At 36.8% G+C, this 21,920-nt stretch overlaps 1 protein-coding gene across 3 annotated transcripts in view; it reads right to left on the bottom strand.

Annotated features, from left to right (window-relative positions):
- Nucleotides 1–21,920, bottom strand: part of BBS9 (Bardet-Biedl syndrome 9) — a 303,616-nt gene that overhangs the window by 143,300 nt on the left and 138,396 nt on the right. For all 3 annotated transcript variants that reach the window (XM_054059480.1, XM_054059482.1, XM_054059481.1), the window contains exon 21: nucleotides 8,816–9,038. In XM_054059480.1, coding sequence (XP_053915455.1) covers nucleotides 8,816–9,038 — 223 coding nt within the window. The remainder of the gene's footprint in view (nucleotides 1–8,815; nucleotides 9,039–21,920) is intronic.

Raw genomic sequence — 21,920 nt, 5'->3', positions numbered from 1 at the left:
AACAATAGAAGTAAAAGTTTGAAAGAGTAAAGAAAGTTAAAATGGAAAACAAGTTTCAAAGAGTAAAGATTCACACTGGAGAGCCAAACAATGTTTCTGGCTCAACCAAGCTGTTTTTAAACTTTTCTTGAGCAACAATGAAATCTTGTTGCTCTACACACTCCCAAAATTCTCCCTAATGATTTGCTACTCCCCTTCCTTTTCACTTAATCAGCTTTATGGGGCAAAGGCAATATTTTAGTCTAAAAAATGGAACACAAATAATTAGTTTAAAATATTTGATATATAACTACTTGCTTATATCTAGACTTCTATATTAAGATAGAACCGTTCATCATGAACAACTGATAATAGCTTCTGCAAAAATATTTTAAATGTGGAGGACTAGAAATCACATTAAAGTTGTAGCACTGTATCATGTTCTTTTATACCCTATATCATGTCTTCTTATTAGCTGGCATGAAACAATGCAACAGAAGCGCATGACAGTGCTAGGGGCTGTAACAGCTATGACAACTTCTTTGTTCTTATTATCATCCTTAGGTGATTATCATCTGCAATTATATGAAGAGAAGAAAGTTATATTTAAACTGGCACAATAGCTCAGGCATGCAGAGCTGCATAAATTGGATACAAAAGTACACAACAATCATGTTGTTCACGGATTTAGTTTCCATTACACCCTTGCTAAAATCTTATTGCCTGACAGATCCACACTAGTACAGGAGTTTCTCTGTAGTTACTGCTTTAGGCCACCCAGTGTGACAGGAAAAGGGTCTTCCTACCCTTTTATTGCTCTAGTGATAGAGTTACTTGCTCCAGCTATCACAGTGCAGGAACAGGAACAGTGCATATTGTTGCATCGACATCAGAAGATAGAGTATAGAGAAGGAAATCACTGAAGCATAATGTAGAAAGGAGAAATATACTAAATAATTGATGAAAAAATAAAAAACAAAGCAGAGCCATAGCAGTAGCCTTAATAGAAGGAAGACCTACAAAGAGAAGATAAGAAATATACATTTTACCAAATGTCTTTTTGCCTTAAGGCTGTCAGAAAAGTATGGGAAGTTTGAAGAAAACCTGATATAGTGATGATAGATCTGTTTTGGTTTCAATGCAAATAGTACAGAAGTTCCCACAGAGAAATTTTTGTCTCAGTACGGGAACCCCAGCTTCTACAGGCATAAAAGATTAAAAACATACAATTGTTACAAAGCAAACATAGATTAACTTTCAAATCAGATAAATATGTCTATAAGTTTTGAGCACTTAAGAAAATGAAGGTTAATGAACATGATACTTCAGTGATAATACATATATATACATATAAAACCGAATAAATTTAGACAGCAATTGTAATACAAATTGTATCTTTCTGTTTAAATTTTCTGATACATGAAAAAAAAAATCCTTTTTCATTCTTTGTAAAAAACACTCTTCCTGGGGGAAACAGTCTTTCAAGGTACTCACTGATCAACCTATACGATTTCTAGGAAGCTAGAAAAGATGAGTTAAGAGTTTTCATTGCAACAGTTAAAGTGAGTTAATGTCAATTTCAAACTTAAGGGCCTGAGCCAACAAATCCATAGGAAAGAATTGGCATGCAGTGTTTTATAAATGTACTTTAAAAGCCTTTAGGTACATTTAAGAAAAAAAAAAAAAGTCCTCAACAAACTGGTTTTCAATAAGAAACAGTCACTTTTAATAAGGCTTAGACTCCTGAGATCACAGATGCTTACCAAAGTCCTCTAGGCACTTTTGTAAATGGTACTGTCTCATGAAATAGTGGAAACAAGTGAGGAACACCTTGCAAAAGACGGATAAAATGCTGAATCTCATTCGGTCAATGACAGTTCTCACTGACCTTGGTCTACTACCACTTCCATCAATCAGTACCACCCAGTCTTCAGGTGCATAAAATCCTTGCAAGTACTTGCAGCAAGTTTTGCAAATAAAACTTTACTTTCACTTTTCCTTACATAGATTTAAAAAGCATCGTAAAAAAGCTTTATGAATACCCAATATATTCAAACTAAAATAAGAAAAAAATATAAAAGCATTATTTGAAGGGCTACTGAAGCGGAAAATGTAGTTTAGTATTTTATTGCTACAGAAAACACACAGGAAGTATCTTAAGGGAGAATCGCATTCATAACGGATTGTAGTCCTCTGTGAAGATAAACATTGGATTTGTGTCACATCTACGGGAGAAAAACATATCAGCAATTTTTATACATTTCTTTGTGCCAGTATGGAGAGGCCGTCAAAGCATCATGATGTTGGGCTCACAATAGTTAAGTTACAGGAAAAGTTTTCAAACCACGATCCTTCAGCCTCCAGTGATTTTGAGAATATCTGCTGGTAGCTGAAAAGCATTGTCTAGTCCTCAGGGCTGACTTCTGTGCCCTCTTCAGGCTGCTAAATAACTGTTGAATAATTTTAAAATATATGATTCTAACATATCTAGGCTAAAAATTACTGTAGTTGCTACTGAGATAACATTACCATGACAAACAGGAGATTGGAATCTGTGCAAGTACAAAAGACAGGCATTGACAAGATGTTTTGTGCTGAGTCCACACTATGAAAGTAGTCCGAGAATATCTGACTTATACACCCTGCTCCTTTCCTCTAATGACCAATGACGAGTTGATAATTAACAGTGTAAGAGAGGAATTTGCAACAGATAAAATTCTATTTTTTTTTGATTGAACAAACTATTACTAATGTTTACAATCTACTCACTCTGTACTAAGAACTTCACAGCAATCTTTACATCTTTTTAATATATACGTGTAAGTATATATAAAAATGAGTATTGCTCTTTCAGGAACTTAAACCCACATGTTTTTCCAATTAGTCCTGACATTCTCCTCCAGTTTAGCAGCATGTAAACAGAGAGCTCCTTAAGGAATATGACACATTCTGTTGCATCCCAGTTTTCCAGCTAAGAGCACAGCTTCAAAATGGGTGATATTCACTCACAGATATCACTACAGAATTTTGACAGTTTTTTATAAGCTTACAAAAGAATAAAAAATCCTAGAAAAACTTCTGTCTTCCAAAGCACGACTTTGAATACATTCTGGGTACATATATATATTTAATGTGGTAAAGAACACTGTTTAAAGTTAACATTTACCAATTCATAATATGAATGATTGAACCATGATTATACAAAGCAGAATTATAATCAACTTGATAAAGTAAAAAAAGCTATAACAACAAGGTGTCAAGTAAAGTATATACTACCATGCTTAGGAAAGCAACATCCTAGGTATTAATATAGAATGGGAAACATCTGGTTAGACAGCAAAAGTGTTAAGAAAGGATTTGGAGTCTGAGACAGAGCAGAGCATTGCAGGCACCCTGCTATAGATTAAAAGAAAAGCATTTCATTTTGGAAAGAAAACTCTAAGAATTGAGAATCATCATGAAAAAAAGACTGAGATAATTTAGTCTCAACTAGTATAAAAAAAAAAAAGGTTACTGAAGGCATGTACTAAAAATTTTCCAACGCTTTAAACATTATAAAGAACACCATTAATTGCCACCTTCATCTTGAAGAGCCACAATAAACCAGTTTAATCTGCAGGAAAGACAACATACATTAAATATTAGCCTTTCTATAAGGACACTAAGCTATCACATAAGCTACCAAGATATATTGTTCAACTTTGTCCAAGGTGTTTAAGAGTTTAGATAAACTTTGACACTGATATGCTGGACATATTAACCCCACTGCAACACAAAGAAAAAAAACTAGATGGGCAGTTGGTTGACTTCTCGCTCTACCTTTACATAAATCTTACACTGACACAAAATTATTTGCAAAATCTATATTTTGGGTGTAAAATATTCCTACTTTTCCTTATACTTTCAGTTCTGAAGACTCAGTTGGCCAGAGGAGACAAGTCTTTGGCACTCCACACATTTCAGTGGCACAGTACTCAGTAACTGATTTCAGGTTAAACAATAGTTTCGCTACCACTACAGTTATATTGAAAACTATGTAAGTAAATCATGCCAAAGCACAATACAAAGACCTCCTAAGCACACAAAAAGAGAAAAAAAAAAATGATACTGAAGTCCTATTAAAGAAAAACTAAGTCCTAAAACAGGAATAAAAACCCTTGCTTGAGCTAAGTCTGATACAGGTGTCATTTGCACACCAGGAACTACTATAAGAAAAGCAGGACCACATTCTATCCAAAGAGTAGCTGAGATAACCAAAATATAGATTAGGCAAACTGCAAACGAGCTCAAATCAATCAGACTGACACCTGAACAAGTCTTCAAACAGCCACAGCTGACACTGCTTAAGGTTTTCAAAGCAATCCTGCAGAACACACAGGTATGATAAGAGATCTTTAAAAGCTTCAGAACTAATTCACTGCAGGTAATCAGGATTTATGCTATAAACTCTCACAGCCATTAAGTCCAATACATAAGCACTTGGGTGGTCTACAGCACCTTTCCCCAGCACTTCCCTGGCATTGACCCACACTTTGGTTTGGCTCCTCTCACTAAGCCCCTCACACCATTCCTCTCATCCAAGCATTTACCCATTGCCAAAGGCAACATAGTACATGATACAGCCTGATGTGGCTTACAGTTATAACCATATTTAGCCAATGATTCTGATTAACTTTTAATCATCCTTTTAAGAACATGCTACATACTGGAAAATTATCATGTCCCTCCTCAAAATTCTCTTTTTCCCTCAGAAGAAACAAAAAGCAAAATTGTTGTAATTATTTATATTTCTGTGCTCTTCTCTGAACTCTATCCAATTTGCTTAAGATTTTCCTAAGTTGTCTCACCATGTAATTTCAACCAAATCTCTCTCATGAAGAATAGAACGAAATAAATATATCTCCTCTTTGAAGTCATATAACGACACCCCAAATTTGGAGTTTGCCTTTAACAGTATCATATTGCTGAATTTTATTCAGCTGCTGGTCTGCTATAACCCCCAGTAGTCTCTCCTATAGCAAGAGTGCTCAAGAAATTATTTCCCAGTTTTTAGTTTATCTGATTCTTACTTGCTTCAGTCCTTAGCATTTGCCTTCAGTGAAAATTGTCTTACTGACTTCAGATCCCTCCTTTAATTTATCAAGATCAGAGTTATTGCTCTTTCAATGTGCTTGAAACTACTTTGCTAGCTTGTTGCAAAACCACAATTTTAACATTCATGCTCCATATTCCATCACTGGAGCCATTAAAGAAAATAATGAACAAAACCAGACCCAGCAGATACCACAACATACCTCTAACATATGCTCCTGGGATAACTACAAATACTGAGAACTTTTTTCTGAAGGCGTCTTTAAAATAGCTGTACACTTAAAGATAATCATCAGCTTTTCAATGTGGCTTCAAGGCAATTTCTCTAACTTTCAGGGTTCATCTTGAGCATATCAAATATAGTTTCTAGAAATCCAGCTTACAGTTACAGTGCTGCAATGCCAGAAGGGTCCTAGGCACTTTAAACAATTTTGTAAAAGTTAGTTGCTATAGGAAAAGGACCTTCCACCACTAAGAAAAAGAATAGGCTTCAGGAAAAGAAAAGACCCTCAACCTATTGACAGTTACGTTAGTGAACAATTATAGGACAATCTTTGGCTTAGCTTGGAGCTTAAACATCCTGAAGAACTTTCCTTTATGTTAATATCCAATATTTAAGCAGAAATCCTTGGGTACAAATTTAATTCACATCATCTCCCTCTTCATGTATAGCTCTACTTCTTCTACTCTACCTGTTCCTGTTCTCTCAGGACTGGGAGAATGAGTTTCTCTATTCTATAGGCGTTTTCAAAGAGCTTTTTACTCAATGGCATATGGTTATTTTGTATAATGTTTTCCTTTTATAAGGCATCATTCTCAGTTTCTTCCTAGTGTAGTCTGAAAGGTATTTTTAGTTGGAAATAAGAGTGAGGCAAATTTCTTGATTATCCCCACTAACTGCACTGTGTTCACATTGAGGAATTGACTTGGGCATACAAATTTGTTTCTTTTCGGTGGATCTAACTGAATGGTGAATCCAAGGAATACACCTAAAGCACCCTGACTGCTAATGGAGGATCAGTACATCAGACAGGAAAAGAGCTTCAAACCCCATCTGAAACACATGGATGACCTCAAGTCATGTTGCCGGCCTCAATTACTTCCCTCTGAAGATCTGCTACTAACACACCATGCTACTTGCCAATGCAGGGATAGCCAAAGAACATCCAAACAGGTGAAAAAAGAGACAGGTTTAAACTGTCTCAGTAATGTCTTTATTCTCACAAGAATGCCCCCAGTTTTCTCCAGTCTGTCCAAAGACCCACACAGTTTTGAAGTATACAGCCCATCCTCCTAGAGAGTAACTACTTAAATACTATGCCATTCTAAACATTTGGCAGAAGTATATATCTATAATGAACCTGTCCCAAAAATGAAGATGAAGTTTCTTACTTTTCAGCTCTTCCATACTTTTCCAAACCCCATATTCTCTCAACAGTTAATAGGTAAATGCATAAGTGTACAGACCCCTTTATAAAGGCTTCAGGTTGAAGTTTTCATGAAAATAAGAAAGTTGTATTAGGTTTTATACTTTCCTGAAATTATACCTTCTTACGACACTTGAAGTGTTAGCCTAGTTAGGTCATAATTGTGATTCTTAATTAGGCAATTGGATGTTCAAAAGGACCACATGCTTGATTCAGCAAATTGAAAAGTAAAATGATTTATTTTGGCATCTGTATTTGGATTACAGATTTTAATTCTTTTCTGCTGTAATCATGGTCAAAAGGCATTTCAAGTACAGCTAAAACAGTTTTTGTTGGGTGGGACATTGCAATACCAGGTCTCAAATAGCTCCTTACAGGTATTGCATTTTTCACTATTCATGTGAAATGGTAATGCTGGTCCCACATACCATCAATACATGACCAACAGTCAAATATCTTACGCTTTGCTTGGAATATACTGCTTTTTCATATTATTTTTATTTGAGAGGTAGCATAACTGTCTACCCATACCACAACAGTAAAAACTACGCTAGTGCATATCATTCATGCCTTCTCGGTGTTATTTTTGCCTCATGTAGCAGAAAGTAGCAAGGTTAACATTTCTTTAAATTTTAATCTTGCTACATGCAGCATGGAGAGCACAACCAGACCACTTTCCCAAGGTCCTTCATCAAGACCAAAATTTCTGGTAACTTGCTTAAAATTTTTAAAAATTTTGCTTTTTTTCCCAAGAGAATTAATCATTCCCAAACTGAAGAGTTCCCTGAACCTGATAACACTGGTCATTTGGACAGGTAGAAGTGAATTTCTTTATTAAATCAATTCACCTTATAAGCTTAGGTGAAAGCGATGAATTGCAGCTTTTTACACCTTTTCAAAATTCTCAGAATGAAAACAATGTCTATATAATCTTTTCAAAGTTTGACAAATGAAATATCCTTAACACATATTTTAGTCTTGCAAAGAAATACTAACAAAAATTTTAAAACGAATTTCACACTTCTTGTCTCACTTCTTCACTTCACATGATTATCAGTCCAGATACACGTGTAGTATAACACTAAAGAAAAATTATATATATAGTTTCTATCATTGCACAGTCTGCAGCTGTTTTACTAAACCATATAAAGTAGCACACACAAAAGAGGGCTGTGCACAGTAATAACACGGACTTCTGAGTTGCTGTAATATTGCACAGGCCATTCACATTATATTAAGCAGAAATAAAATTATTCTTTGTAATCTAAGAAAACAAAATACCAAAAATCAAGATACTGCCCTAACACAACTCCAAACTTGATCAAAAACAACAGCTATGAAGACAAATAATAAACAAAAATTTTAAGCATAAACTGTACATACAATGCATAACTTTGCCTACAGATGTGAAGACTGCTGTAGGTGAAGGAGATAACTGACTATAGTGATATTATGTGGTCTAGGAAACTATGAAGCTGAATGAACATCCAACCCAAACCTAAAGTAGGAAGCTGGGGGGGAAAAAAAAATGTTTTCAAGTAAGCAGGAGGATCTGATGGTTTTTAGGAGACTGCCTAGCTCACTAGAGAAAAAAGGTAGGAAGAAAATGTCTTCTAACAGTACAAAGATGCCAGCCTTCAGACTCTAAAGAAAAGGTGTGGCCTTGAACTCACTGTTACTGGAAATCAAGAATGTAGAAAAGGATGTAAATAAAATTTCTTTTAAAAAAAATTGTATTTCCACGACATTCATTTAAATCTTTGCACAATGTTGTAATCTCTACATTCCTCTTCCAAATGAGAAATATTATTCAACACATACTTATATTCATTTTATCTTTAATTTCATGCTGTAAGATAACACCCCGCTCACGAGAACTTTCTAAAAGTTTCAGATTTTTTTATTCACTACTTTAGAATTAGTCGTATGCACGTGCCATAATGTCAGTAATGTAACCATAATCATTCTTCTATGAAGAAAGTAAGACTTTTCACTTCTCCCTTTTCCATAGCCTTAGAAATGCACACGTGTATACATTTAATTGGAAAGTGCAAAGAAATAAGTGATAAGGCTTTTAAAACACAAAGATGACCATCTGGGGTTCATTTGCTGTGCCTATGCAGTTAAGAGCAACACTGAGATAAAACAGATTTAAAATTATCTTATTACCTAGTTCATTTTACTGGTCAGTGACAAAGTCAACATTTGATTTACACAACCATTAAAAACAAACTGCTAACATAATCAAATGCATACAATCTTCAATTTTAATATGCCAATATGTATTTTGTATTATGAACATACACTTCATGTCTCACCTGGAATGACAGCAGCTTGCTGAGCGGCTGTGTCCGTACTTAAGGAAAGGCGACCACCTTTGGCCAATCTATCACAAAAAAGGGTGATGTTCTTCTTCAGTCTGCTAGTATCTTTGGGCATGCTCAACTGGGTGCTGAGAGTCAGGGCCTGTTCCTTAGAGCTCTTTGACAAACAAGTTCTTAACAAGTAAGAAATGGCAGCATCCACAGTTTCTTCCCAACCCTGAATTAAATAAAAGGAAATTAAATAAAATTAGGTGAACTGTAATATGATATAGCATATTAAAAACAAAGTAACAAATCAAGGACTAAGAATTCTCAAATTATACTGATACATAAAATATAATTTTGAGGTTAATGAGTGTCATGAACACCCTGTTCTTCAGCTTGTACAAAAACTTCCCCAGCAAGCCTGGAAAAAAAAAAAAACCAAACTTGGCCCAAACTGACAGAGAAACATGATTTCAATAACAATAACAACACACGAACAGTATGTGACATCACAGTTAAATTCGGTAACTATATTAATAACTAAAATCCAGAAGTTCCTGGATGTGACATTTCGAATTAAGAGCAGAACTGCGATGTAAATACAAACACAATATGCAGTATAGGAAATTATGCTGATGATATGTCATCAAGACCACAGGGGAAGAAAAGGTAACCGATTACAGGTAGCCAGTTTGGAATTGCTAAGATCCTGACAATAAGCCAATGGCACAGAACATGGTGACTACAACACAAAGCTACAGATATTCAGTATTCATATATCAGACCACATAACTTTGTTACGCTACCCAAAGCCTTAGCACAGTTGTGTCAGTGCTCTGATGAACTGGGACATAGATTTCTAACAGCATAGTGTGAAGCTGTAGACATTTATGAGAAGAGCAGCTTAGTAATCAGTTCAGTTAAAACAAGCAGCTATCTATGGAAAAGCTCAGAGGAAGAAAAGCAGTATTCAGAGTCATATTCAGTACACACACTTCCACAAAATGAAGTGTTTACTCCTGCAAATAACACTCTGTAAAAACAAGTAAGTTTCTTTTCACGAGGCACCTCAAAAAGCATCTTGAAAATTAGGTTTGAGTTTGCAATCCATACTATGGTTTTCAGTAACATGAACAAAACAGACTTTTTCAGATAAGAATGCCACGTAGCCAAAGTCTTATTATTTGTGACAAGGTTATTAGGTTAATATATAAAATCTAATATATGACATCTAACCCATTTATGCGGTATGCAATGCAGAATTGACTCTTCTAGAAGCTTTCTGTAATCTTTAATTACACTCTATGATGAGACTATGCAATTAATCCAAAGTCTCTATAATGAATGAGCCTCTATGTCAGTCACAAAGTCTGCTCATGTCTTTTCATTACAATCTTGCAGAGCTTGGACAGAATTAGCAACTAATATAAAGGGCTTTGTGGTCTGCTTACTTCAGGACTCGGAATATCCCTTGGTGTTCAGCCACCTGTAAGCAAGTTTTAAATACGTTCTGCCTACATGTACAGGGAAATAATATTCAATCACTGCAGTATTAGTAGCTGCTCTCTTTTAACACTCCTGACTGGTTGGAGCTTACTGTAGCAACAGTCTTTATTGACTTCAGAAGTTTCAAGGCTCCATTCTGAAGCCACCCAACTCTATCCGTCACTATGCTAACAGAAGGTAACACCAAGGTAGCTCTTTACATGGTGATTACTCAGTCAGAACAAAAAGAAAACTCAAGTATCCTGTTGCACTTAATACAACTCCACAGTCTTCAGTTTTTAAGCTCCTCTCATGATGCATTCTATTCAACTGAAAATGCTCTGCTGAACAACAAAATCAATTACCTATCCAAATTTCCGTGATTCAGTAAGTGAAACACCACTGGTCCCAGTTTTAAAAAATGATGGTGTCAACCCTGAGGGAGTCAGCTGTCAAGCAACTAAGGTTCACGAATTTCTTTTACTAGATACATATGGCTTTTGTGAAGGCTACAGTACTACTTTTGACACTCAGAGAAGCAAAGGCCGACCTCGTTCCTTCTTAAGAACAGCTCCAGGACAGATGCTTACTAGTGGTCAAGTATATTAGCGAGACCACATAGTTAAAAGCAATTCATCCTGGTCCAAACAAACTACTCTTACTAGTTTTCTGGAAGTGTGCTGTATGTGTATAAAATGTTTACATTTTGCAGATGAACAGGATCAATTAGTAGGGTTTTCTTCGTCAACATTTGCCTTTCCTGACTTCAGAACAATGACAATATTAACCTACTGTCTTATCTGGATTTCCCCCAAAAAACACACGTAAATTACAAAAACCGTGCCACTCAATCAATGTTGTGGGAGCTTAACATTTTTCAAATATTCTAGAATGAGTCCATTTGAGTGTAATCCATCCACTGACCTGTGATGGTGACAGGAAACAATCCATTCTGCAGCCAATTTAAAGAGGTTAATGAGCTGGTAAATGCTGTCTACATTCCAACATACTGGGCAATGAAACTTAATATGTACAAAGCATCAAAAACAGTCAAGACAGGTACTCCTAATTATAGTACAACTCATGAGAAATAAGAAAATACAAACATAGGAATCTTGAGTTTCACTAAAAGACAAAAAAATCACATGATTAACTGGTGTCAGTATACAGTAGCTGAGAAGCTGGCTAACATATACCTCCAAATAAGTTATAAAAAGGCAGGCAAAAGGAATATTTAAATAAGGAGACTGAAATACAAGCTAAGGAAAGTCAGGAAATTAAACATGGCTAGTATTCTGTCCTTGGCTCACACAGGTATGTTTTACTTTGTACCATGTCCTTAACATTTTCCAGCCCTTGTTCTTGTATTTAATTTCCATGTAAAACTTGTTTTTCAGTAGACCATAAAACTGTCTTCTCCAAATCAAGGAATGTTGACCTAGCAAGTCCAGTCAAATCCAAAGCAGCCTTTATGATCACTGAAAGAATACACAAAACTACCTCTACATGAAAAAAAAAGGTTAAGGGAAATCTGCTGAGGTGATTTTATACAACTAAGAACTAATAGCCACAAATAAGACTGCATTTGTCAGCAATTTTTATGGTGCAAGAGGAGAACTGAAGGAACAAGAAAAATTATCCACCCCTCATGCATCAAAAAAGCTAAAAGGTGTTTGAAAATGAACATCTTCTAGTCTGTAGCCTACAGTAAAGAATGATTCTACAGCTACACTTGTAATATTCACTAACGGCTTTATGTAGAGTGTTCTGCATATTTGAGGTCTGAACGGAACATCTTGAACATAAGTGTGATACCAGTAATCCACCATCCTCTGGCCAGCAAGTGTTGCCATAGCTGCCAAAACAAATGTGAGTCAAGATTCACAGAAAGAGGTATGATTAAATCATGCAAATTCTTTACGTTGACTCTTCACAGGCATGCATTACAATTTTTCTCTTCTATGTAACAGGTAGAGATTGGCACTCTCTTTTCACCAAATCATATAAACTGCAGGAGTCTGAAGACTAAAGATAGATGATATCAGTAGATAAGCAATTAAGATTGTACTAATACATATCACTTATATTGTATATAAATGCTATCATTAAGGATCCTCAAGTGCCATCGCATATCTGAGTGTAATTGTGATTATACATTCAGTCTCAGATTTAATCTAGGATACCTAGGTTTAATCTAGGGTACCTAATTTTTTGAAAGATTTTTAGGTTCTACCATTTGTGAAACAAGAAGAAACCTCCAAAATTATGTTACCTGCAGGGTAAATAACTAACCTATTGTTATTCTAAAATTCTAGAGGATAAAACCGGAGGCCCATCCAGCATGTGACATCTCAAACTGCAGATTGTCAGGCTGTAGAAAGGGCTTCTGATCCTGCAACACAATATGCAGGTGGGGAATGAGGTTACCAGTGAAATACGAGGGCAGGCCCTCTTAGGAGGCAAGACTCCATTCTCCAAGAGTTTAGCTGGTGAACAGACAAGGTTAACTATACATAAAAAGGGGTAGTATTTGGGAGCAGGATTTCAATATTGCTGTTAAGATGCATAGGACACGCATGTTGTTAAGATGCATTAGATGGAGAAGCGTGAGATACCTGTTGTCAGATTTGATAGGTTAACTCATATAATTTCACTTCTTAATACATTTATACTGTGTAACTGTCCACAAGCATTTTCTTGAGGTTTTAGATTCCTCTTGCCTCCACCAACAGCGTAACCCATAAATCACGGGAAGTTAATGAAGTGAAAGATGAAGTACTGATTGAGGTAAGTTGCTCCTACTGAGGTCCAGTCAAAATCCTATCTAGCCGCACAACAGAGAAGTTTACAGAAGTTGGTTTCCACTGAAAAAACATACACAAATATAAGTCCAGGTTCTAAAGACATTAAAGAACCTCAAACACTGTGTTCAGTTTGGGGCTCCTCACTACAAGAAGGATGCCAAAATGCTGGAACGTGTCCAGAGAAGAACAACCAAGTTGGTGAAGGGCTTACAGCACAAGCCTCAGAGGAGCGGCTGAGGGAGCTGGAATTCTTTAGTCTGGAGAAAAGCAGACTGACAGAAGGCCTTAATACTCTCTACAACTACATAAAAGGAGGTTAGAGCAAGGTGGGCATTGGTCTCTTCTCCCTGGTAGCTACTGACAGGACAAGGGGAAGTGGCCTCAAGACGTGCCAAGGGAGATTTAAGTTGGATATCAGGAGGAATTTCTTAACTGAAAGGGTTGTCAAGCCTTGGAACAGGCTGCCCAGGGGAGTGGTTGAGTAACCATCCCCGGAGTTGTTTAAGAGACAAGTAGATGCCATACTTCGGGAGATGGTCTAGTGGCAGACCTGGTAGGGATGGACAGACAGCTGGACTCCACGATCTTAAAGTTCTTTCCCAACTGAAATGATTCTGTGATTCAATAATGCAATTTCACTTGGAAAAAAAACTGAGAAACTGAACAGCTTCTGCTGCAAACATTGCGCTGGAATTTCTGAAGGGTATAGGGGTTTTGCTTCATGTTTCTCTTCAAACAGGAATGAACTACTCCCAAGACAAGCAAGATCTATTAAATATGAGAAAGAATCAAATAGATAACAGTACAGCATATTCTGTCACATCACTTCTAACAACAACAAAAATTTAGGATATTTTACCTGCAAGTTTTATTACATGCACTTTCTCTGAAAAATAAAAGCACTTAGTACTTTTTAACTGAAAATCTCCAACAAACTTTACCAAATTTTAGGCTGTACTTAAATAGACAATGAATAAACTGAAAGCCCATCTTCCCACGTATTTTTTAATATTAGACTTCATTAAATTTGTTCTGAGATCTCAAAGGTTTTGACACACAAACCACTGATTTAGCTAATGGCAAACGCATCTAGACAGACAAGTCAAACCTCATCTAATTGATGAACTCTTTAGACAGATTTACTGGACTAATCATTGAGAAACAGTGGGCATCAAAGCTATGACTTACAAGGATAGCCTACAGGACCATCTCTAAAACCTAAGCAAATACTATTAAATATTATCAAACCTTCTGAAATTATGAAATCACTAGTGTTCATCAAGTTGTACATGGACCAGACTGTAGCAACCAGTCAAACAGCTATGTGGCTTTGCAGAAACAGTCTGATAAGTACTTTTTGTTAAATCCCTATTCTGAAAAGTTAAAAATTAACATTACTTTAAGTATGTATATTTACGTAACACTTTTGCTAGAGTAATCTTGTGAGCTAGATTTTGTCCTGGAAGAAACACCTGTAATAGATGTAAATACACAGATTAACTTTCAGATAGTTCTCAGGCTTTAAAAAGAACATGCACGCATAAGCAAAGAAAAGATGCCTTTCTGGGATACAGAACGGACCTTTGGGATATACTGAGAATGAACGCTCAGACTTTATGACACAACATTTCCTTTTCCAAAATGGGAAATAAGTCATAGATGCCTACAGAAATCTGTACAGAGTGGTACTTGCTGATAAATCCCTTCTTAAGATTAAAGCACAAAAAAAATCATTTTAAATCCTTGACATAAGATGTCCGAGACAGGAAACTGCATCATCACTGTGAGAAGATTAGATTAAAATAAATCTACCACCTAGGGCACAGTTTATCCAACCTGGAGGTAACCTGGAAAGGGTTTCTGGGTAGGAAAAGTGTGCTTTATAGAGAGAATACCTGGAGATGTAAGCAGAAAAAAAGTGAATCCTGTAAGAGCACAGAAATATTGCAGGGCTGAGGGTATGCCAAGGAAAGGGTGGGTTGGACAATGCAGAAAGGTGAAAAAAGGGACTGTTGGGCAAGTAAGTTTGAGAACAATTGGTTTATGGAGTCAACAGAACTCCAGCAATTGTGGAAAATTTAGTTAGAGAGCTACTAATTAATAACATTTGTCCTAAGTGTAAATAAATCATTCTAGCAGCACATCAGTCAAGCTTGTTCTAAGATTCTTCCCAAGCTGTGTTTGTGAGCCAGAGAAATATTTGATTCTATATCTTAAGAAGACTCTCTTAAAACACCTGAATTTACTTTGAAAGCCTTTATTATATTATTCCTAAGGCAACAGCCATTTTTCAAGCTGCCTATGAAGTCATTTATCCTGGAGTGATAGCCAAGACAGCTCCAAAAGAATTTAAATGCAACGTGAAACATACTGCAAAAACTATGCAAAATTGATGCAAGCCAAATTAAGGGAATTCTTACAGTTGTTAACTCAGGAATTTGCCTGGATATATCTTATTTCTCAATTTTAGTCATAGTAATGATTTCATCAGCTCTCAAAAATGTTAGAATACTTGGCAGGTCACCTTACTGAACGACAACCTTGGCATTTATGCTTATCCAAACCACGAAAGAAGAGGTTTCTATATCTGAAAGCACCGTATATGCTAATTCACAAGAAACAGCAGCCATGTGTCTCTCAACACTTTGCTTTTACGATGATTAAAAAAAAATTATTACATACAAAGTGGTTATCCACTAATCCAGGGACTACTGAATTGGTAGTCTCCAACACAGGCAGAGACCATTAGTAAATATCGCCAGGATTTCACCACGCTACCCGTCGATCTAACCCAAATTCTTCAAGCAAATTCTGCATTTCTAACTGACATATAAACTGGAGAGAGGCAGATTTAGACTAGACACAGGGAGGAATTTCTTCACTATGAGAGTAGTGAGGCACTGGCACAGGTTGCCCAGGGAAGCTGTGGATGCTCCACCCCTGGAGGTGTTCCAGGCCTTGGAATGGGGCCTTGGGCAGCCTGATCTAGTGGGAGGTGCCCCTGCCCATGGCAGGGGGGTTGCCAGGCAAGGTCCCTTCCAACCCAAACTATTCTATGATTCTATTTGTCTCAAACAGGAGATAACAGCCACAGCATCCATGAATGCAACATTTGCCTATTCTACCAGAAATGGAGCTAACAAACTTTGCTTGTTAGTGTCCCTGAAAAATCAGTGCTAAAAATGAATTTATAAGGCACTTAAGAGACTTTTTGAACAGCAACTGAATAAAACAAAAGAAACAGCCAAGAAAATAGACTCTATATTTAAATAGCACTGAGAAAAAATTGCAGTAAAATATTCCTAAAGTCTTAAGGTATTAAACTATGAACAGTCTCAAGACATGGTGTATTTTTTTAAGATGCAGATGACTTAGTTGAAGAATTATCCTCGTAACAATATAAGAACAGTTTACTTCAACTAAGGCATTCAAAACATCAGTCACAGATTAGAGTCTTCTACCATTCACTTTTGTAGAAAAATAAAATAAAACACAAGACAAAAGAAAAACCCAAAATCTCCATTTATATAAGTAAGAAAAGCTACCTCTGGAACACCTGAAAAGCAGGGAAATGGTAAAATCCTGCATACTGGTGTGATTCAAGTCTGATGAAAATCCAGACAAATGACTCAAGCTTAAATACATTCCAAGTCTATTAACTGTCTAGGAGGGACATTTGTAGTGAGCACACAAAAGAAAAGGTGCCAACTGAAATTCTCATAATAATCCTGCTCTCTTTAATCATCTCTTCCTTTAAATCAAGTAGTATGAGAGATACACATAATAACTCATCCAATTTTATTTCTATTAGCATTTAGAATAACTCAGCTCTAATCGGAATTTGCAGATGGATGAAAGCAATATCAAAGAGAAGACATAGTTCAACACCCAAGACAAGGTAAGAGACAGAACAACTAAAGTGAAGAAAATTAACAACGTACGTAGATTCTAGAATAAGATTTCAAAATAGCAAATGAATCAATTTCATTTTAATTCAAGTAAAGAATTTTTTGGAAAAAAACATCATCTGCGAGATGATAATCTGATGTCTTAATCTATTGTCGCTACTTTCAAAGAATAGTTTGGGTTGGAAGGGACCTTAAAGATCATCCAGTTCCAACACCCCTGCCATGGGCAGAGACATCCCACTGGATCAGGCTGCCCAAAGCCCCATCCAACCTGGCCTTGAACACCTCCAGGGATGCGGCATCCACAACTTCCCTAAGCAACCTGTTCCAGTGTCTCACCACTCTCACAGTGAAGAAATTCTTCCTAATGTCTAGTCTAAATCTGCCCCTCTCCAGTTTATACCCATTGCCCCTAGTCCTATCACCACAAGTCTTTATGAATAGTTCTTCTTCAGCTTTCTTGTAGGCCCCTTTCAAGTACTAGAAGGTTGCCATAAGATCTCCTCGGAGCCTTCATTCTCCAGGCTGAACAAGCCCAACTCTCTCAGCTTGTCCTTGTATGGGAGGTGCTCCAGCCCTCCAATCATCTTTGTAGCCCTCCTCTGGACTCGTTCCAAAAGCTCCATATCCTTTATACATTGAGGATTCCAGAACTGGACACAGTACTCCAGATGACGTCTCACAAGAGAGGAATAGAGGGGCAGAATCACTTCCCTCGCCCTGCAGGCCACGCTTCCTTCGATGTAGCCCAGGATATGGTTGGCCTTCTGGGCTGCAAGCGCACATTGCCGGCTCATGTCGAGCTTCTCATCAACCAACACGCCCAAGTCCTTCTCTGCAGGGCTGTTCTCAATCACATCATCTCCCGTCAGGTACTGAAAACAGGGATTGCCCCAACCCAGGTGTAGGACCTTACACTTGGCCTTGTTGAACCTCAGGAGGTTCTCAGAGGCCCACTTCTCCAGTACGTTCAGTTCCCTCCAGATGACATCCTGTCCTTCCGGTGTGGCAACTACACCATTCAGCTTGGTGTCATCTGCAAACTTGCTGAGGGTGCACTCAATCTCTCTGTCAATATCATTGATAAAGATACAGCACCGGTCCCAGTATGGACCCCTGAGGGACACCACTTGTCTCCCTTATAGACATTGAAATCTCATTAAGGATTTGGACTTACCATACTTGCCTACTTTGAACAAATTATAATTTATTTAAAACATGAGGGATAAAAGACAAACACAAAATCCAAGGAAGTGGATGGTCCTCTGACCATAATCTGTCATTCTCCTGATCAATGAAGCTTTGTAAGGATCCTGATAGAACAGATATTTAAGGTATAAAAGATAAAAGAGTCTATGAACAAAACCAAACACAAAGTACAGAAAGGAATCAAGACTTATACAGGAAATTGTATGAGATGTCTATATAATATTTATTGAGCTAGTCTGAGTATAGCACAACACATCTGCGAAGAGCTATTTAACAATAGCTGTTCTTGTTAGCAACTATTTTCAAGGTACTTCAGAGCATCTGTTTCAAATACTAGTATCTCATATTCTAGATTACAAATATCAAGTAGTAGATTGCAAAAGAAAAAATCCTTTGTGAATAAGGGCTTTTTTAAAAAAAGTCTAAGATACACTTGTCATTTTTGCACAGCTGTGCTGTAATTGCCAGTGACAACAGAAACAGCAGCTTCATCCATTCAGTGTAGAAATATTCATTTAATAGAAACTCCAGCAGCATAAACAACCCTCTACAAGAACTTCTCATTCTGAGTTCTGCTCAGTAAACCTATATTGATATCCTATGGCAACTTCACCTGAAAGAAATATATATGTCAAATTCTTGCCTGAGAAGTACACTTGCCATCTAAAAGTTTAGTCTTTCTCTAGTATTTTGCCCTCCGAGGCACAACTCACAAATTACTGAGCACTTCTGTACTAAATAAAGACTAATAGTTTTTGGAGGATTCTTTTCAATGGACATTTAACTCTGATTACTGTAGCCAAAATTTCACACTGGCCGCGTCCTTTAGGATCAGATGTTCTCCATTTGTACAAAAAGACTTTCAAAATTAGGTTATCATTAGGTCAGGATTAGATTAGAATTAGAGCGGGGTTTTTTTCCTTGACAAATAATGTATCTGTATTGCTAAACTCCTCTTTCAGATTGTCTCAAATCACAAAATTGGAACAATACAAAGTGTGTCCTAACAACTCTTTTTATTATTTTGTTGTCAAAATTATGAAGATCTTTAAGCCAGAGTGGGTAAGAGGAGGAGAAGAGGACATGTTTTTCAACAGATAAATTCTAAGTATACAATTGCACAGTTACTCCTCTGGCAACACTTGTTTGTTGTTATACAAATACATCCCGTATGGAATCATGAAAGTTCATACTCATCAGGGGTTTCTGCAAAAGCCATTCCTGAATCCTGAATTTTTGAGGGTTTTTCTTTTGTCTTCATTTTGTTTTTAACTCGATTTCTTACAACCACTGATCCCTCTCCGGGAAGTGATGAAAGAAACTCCTGACTGCGCTACATAAAGGCAGTGGTTTGGCTTCTTTGTTGCCAGCTCCACAAGTCTGTTGTTTTGCTTTTGAGCACTGAAATCACCTAAGGCTTTATCTTTCTTTTCCTCAAGAACTTTCCACCAGTTAGCTAGAAAAACTGAGGTGCTGTTTGGGTCTTGAAGATGCAGTCAAAGCTGTCTGCAGGCATGTAAACACATTGGGAGTCATGAACCCTGCTGAAGAATGCTATACACCCAACAGCAGGTCTGCCATACATGAGTTCTATCACTTCAGTGAGGTTCAGTGAGATAATTTTGGATTCAGGGAAAAGGAATCAGACCTTGCTATACTTAGTCTGGATAAAAGAAGTAGAGGAAACATATGCTAAAAAAAGCTTCTGAGGCACCTCACTGTGTTTCAGCCAATATTTTATTTTCATATCAGTGTCAGACTTGAGGAGGGACTTCTTTTATTATGATATCCTTTATTAGGTTACCAACATAAGATGCTATGAAAGCCTGACAAATGTGTTTGTGTTTCCAAAAGCTACGAAATACAGAACCATGCCCACTGAAATATTTCAGCTCTGAAAAAAAACCCCACAATTTAACAAAAAGCCTGCTTTGTATTTAAGTTCTTAAGTGCTTAGATGTACACACCATTAACTTTAAACTCAGCTCTGTTACTTCAAATTCTGGAATTTCTGTTTTCCCAAAATGCAAAGGTGAGGACAATGAGGACAGTGGCAAACTGGACTTGCATGTTTATAGGATAGCAAATGTTCAAGCTTCTGCTAGAATTATTGGGGTTTTGCTAGAATTATTGGGCTTGAGACACTAGCTTGGGCAAAGGTCATTAACACCTTCGCTGTTTGTACCGCCTTGACTTATGACCAAATGCCTGTTCTGTTTCTAAAGTATTGTATTGGGTTTGTGCGGCAAGGTTTTGGTAGTTGGAGGATGGCTATCGGGGTAGCTCCTGTGAGAAGCTGCTAGAAGCTTCCCCTGTGTCCAACAGAACCAATGCCAGCTGACTCCAAGACCTGTCGCTGACCAAGGCTGAACCCCTCAGCAACGGTAGCAGCACCTCTGCGATAACATATTGAAGAAGGGGTGGAGTGGTGGAAACTGTGCAACAGCAACTGCAGCCAGAAAAGAAGAGTGAGAACATGTGAGAGAAATGACTCTGCAGACAGCAAGGTCAGTGAAGAAGGAGGGGGAGTTATTTTCTGGGATCTTTTAAAAGGATTCACACAACGTCTTCTCACACTACCTAGCAATATCTTTGTAAATTCCATTAAACAAATTATACAGCACCATAAAATGTAAACAATTATCTAATAATGACTAAAAAATGCTACCTTACGATTGCAATTTAGAACCACAAACAGCCATCAACAAATTCGGAACCAAAAGCAGTAATATCACAACTGTTTTTCCCCCACCCCCATGAACAAAGATTGGATAGTTTGGTGATTAGATTGTGACAAAACCTCTCATAAACATTTCTGACAAAAATGTCAGATTTGGAAAGAATTATTAATTTAGCTGCATCTCATTAAGTTATATAGTCAATATAAATAGAGAGCTTCATAAAATTATTGGGAGTATCTTTATCATACTTTGTCAGACAATGTCATGATACGTGGTTGGCTTTTTTTAACCGGACACTAACAATGCATTACAGTATTTAGAATAGTATCATAGATTTGGACTGATGTAAGACAATCAGAAGATAAACCCAATATTAAATATATAAGTTTTCAGACTACAAACCCTGTCCTATTGTGTAATATAAAGGCCATACACTAATAATGCTGAAACTGCATTTTTTTGGTACATAAGTAATTTCAGCAGAAGTTCACAATCATTCATAAATCACATAACATTTCTAAAACACTAGGAAAATACTTCTCAATACATAGCAAATATTTGCACATCTTTCAATTAGGGCACAACATCAAGGGAATTCTCCACTGACTATCAGCTGCTTTAAAGGAAAAACCCCAAAGAAATAGTCACTGATATTGAGTTTTAAGACCTTTCGGTGAACAACACTGTCATAACCACTATAATGCATCACTCTCGTCATTGAGCAGTTTAGATGACAACTGATCTGAACTCCTGGTATGCAGTACATATTTTGTAATTATTACTAAACTAAAATATTTTACCTTCTCTTTGTACCCAAACTAGATAAATCACACTACCCTAACAGAGATAAAGTTTAGACCCCATCACAATATTACATAGAGAAAGATGTCTGATAAAAGCAGCTTATTTTATCTATCAAACAAAGAGTAAGTCTCTAGGGACAACTGTAATACTTTGTCAAATATCAAAGCTAGTTTTCAAGGAGATAATACATGCTGGAGGCAAGCTATTCACAGCAGAACACAGT

Source organism: Cuculus canorus, chromosome 2, assembly GCF_017976375.1.
Source record: "Cuculus canorus isolate bCucCan1 chromosome 2, bCucCan1.pri, whole genome shotgun sequence".
Classification (NCBI taxonomy): Eukaryota; Metazoa; Chordata; class Aves; order Cuculiformes; family Cuculidae; genus Cuculus; species Cuculus canorus.
Note: the sequence above shows the minus strand (reverse complement) of the source record. Positions and strands in the feature narration are given on the sequence as shown.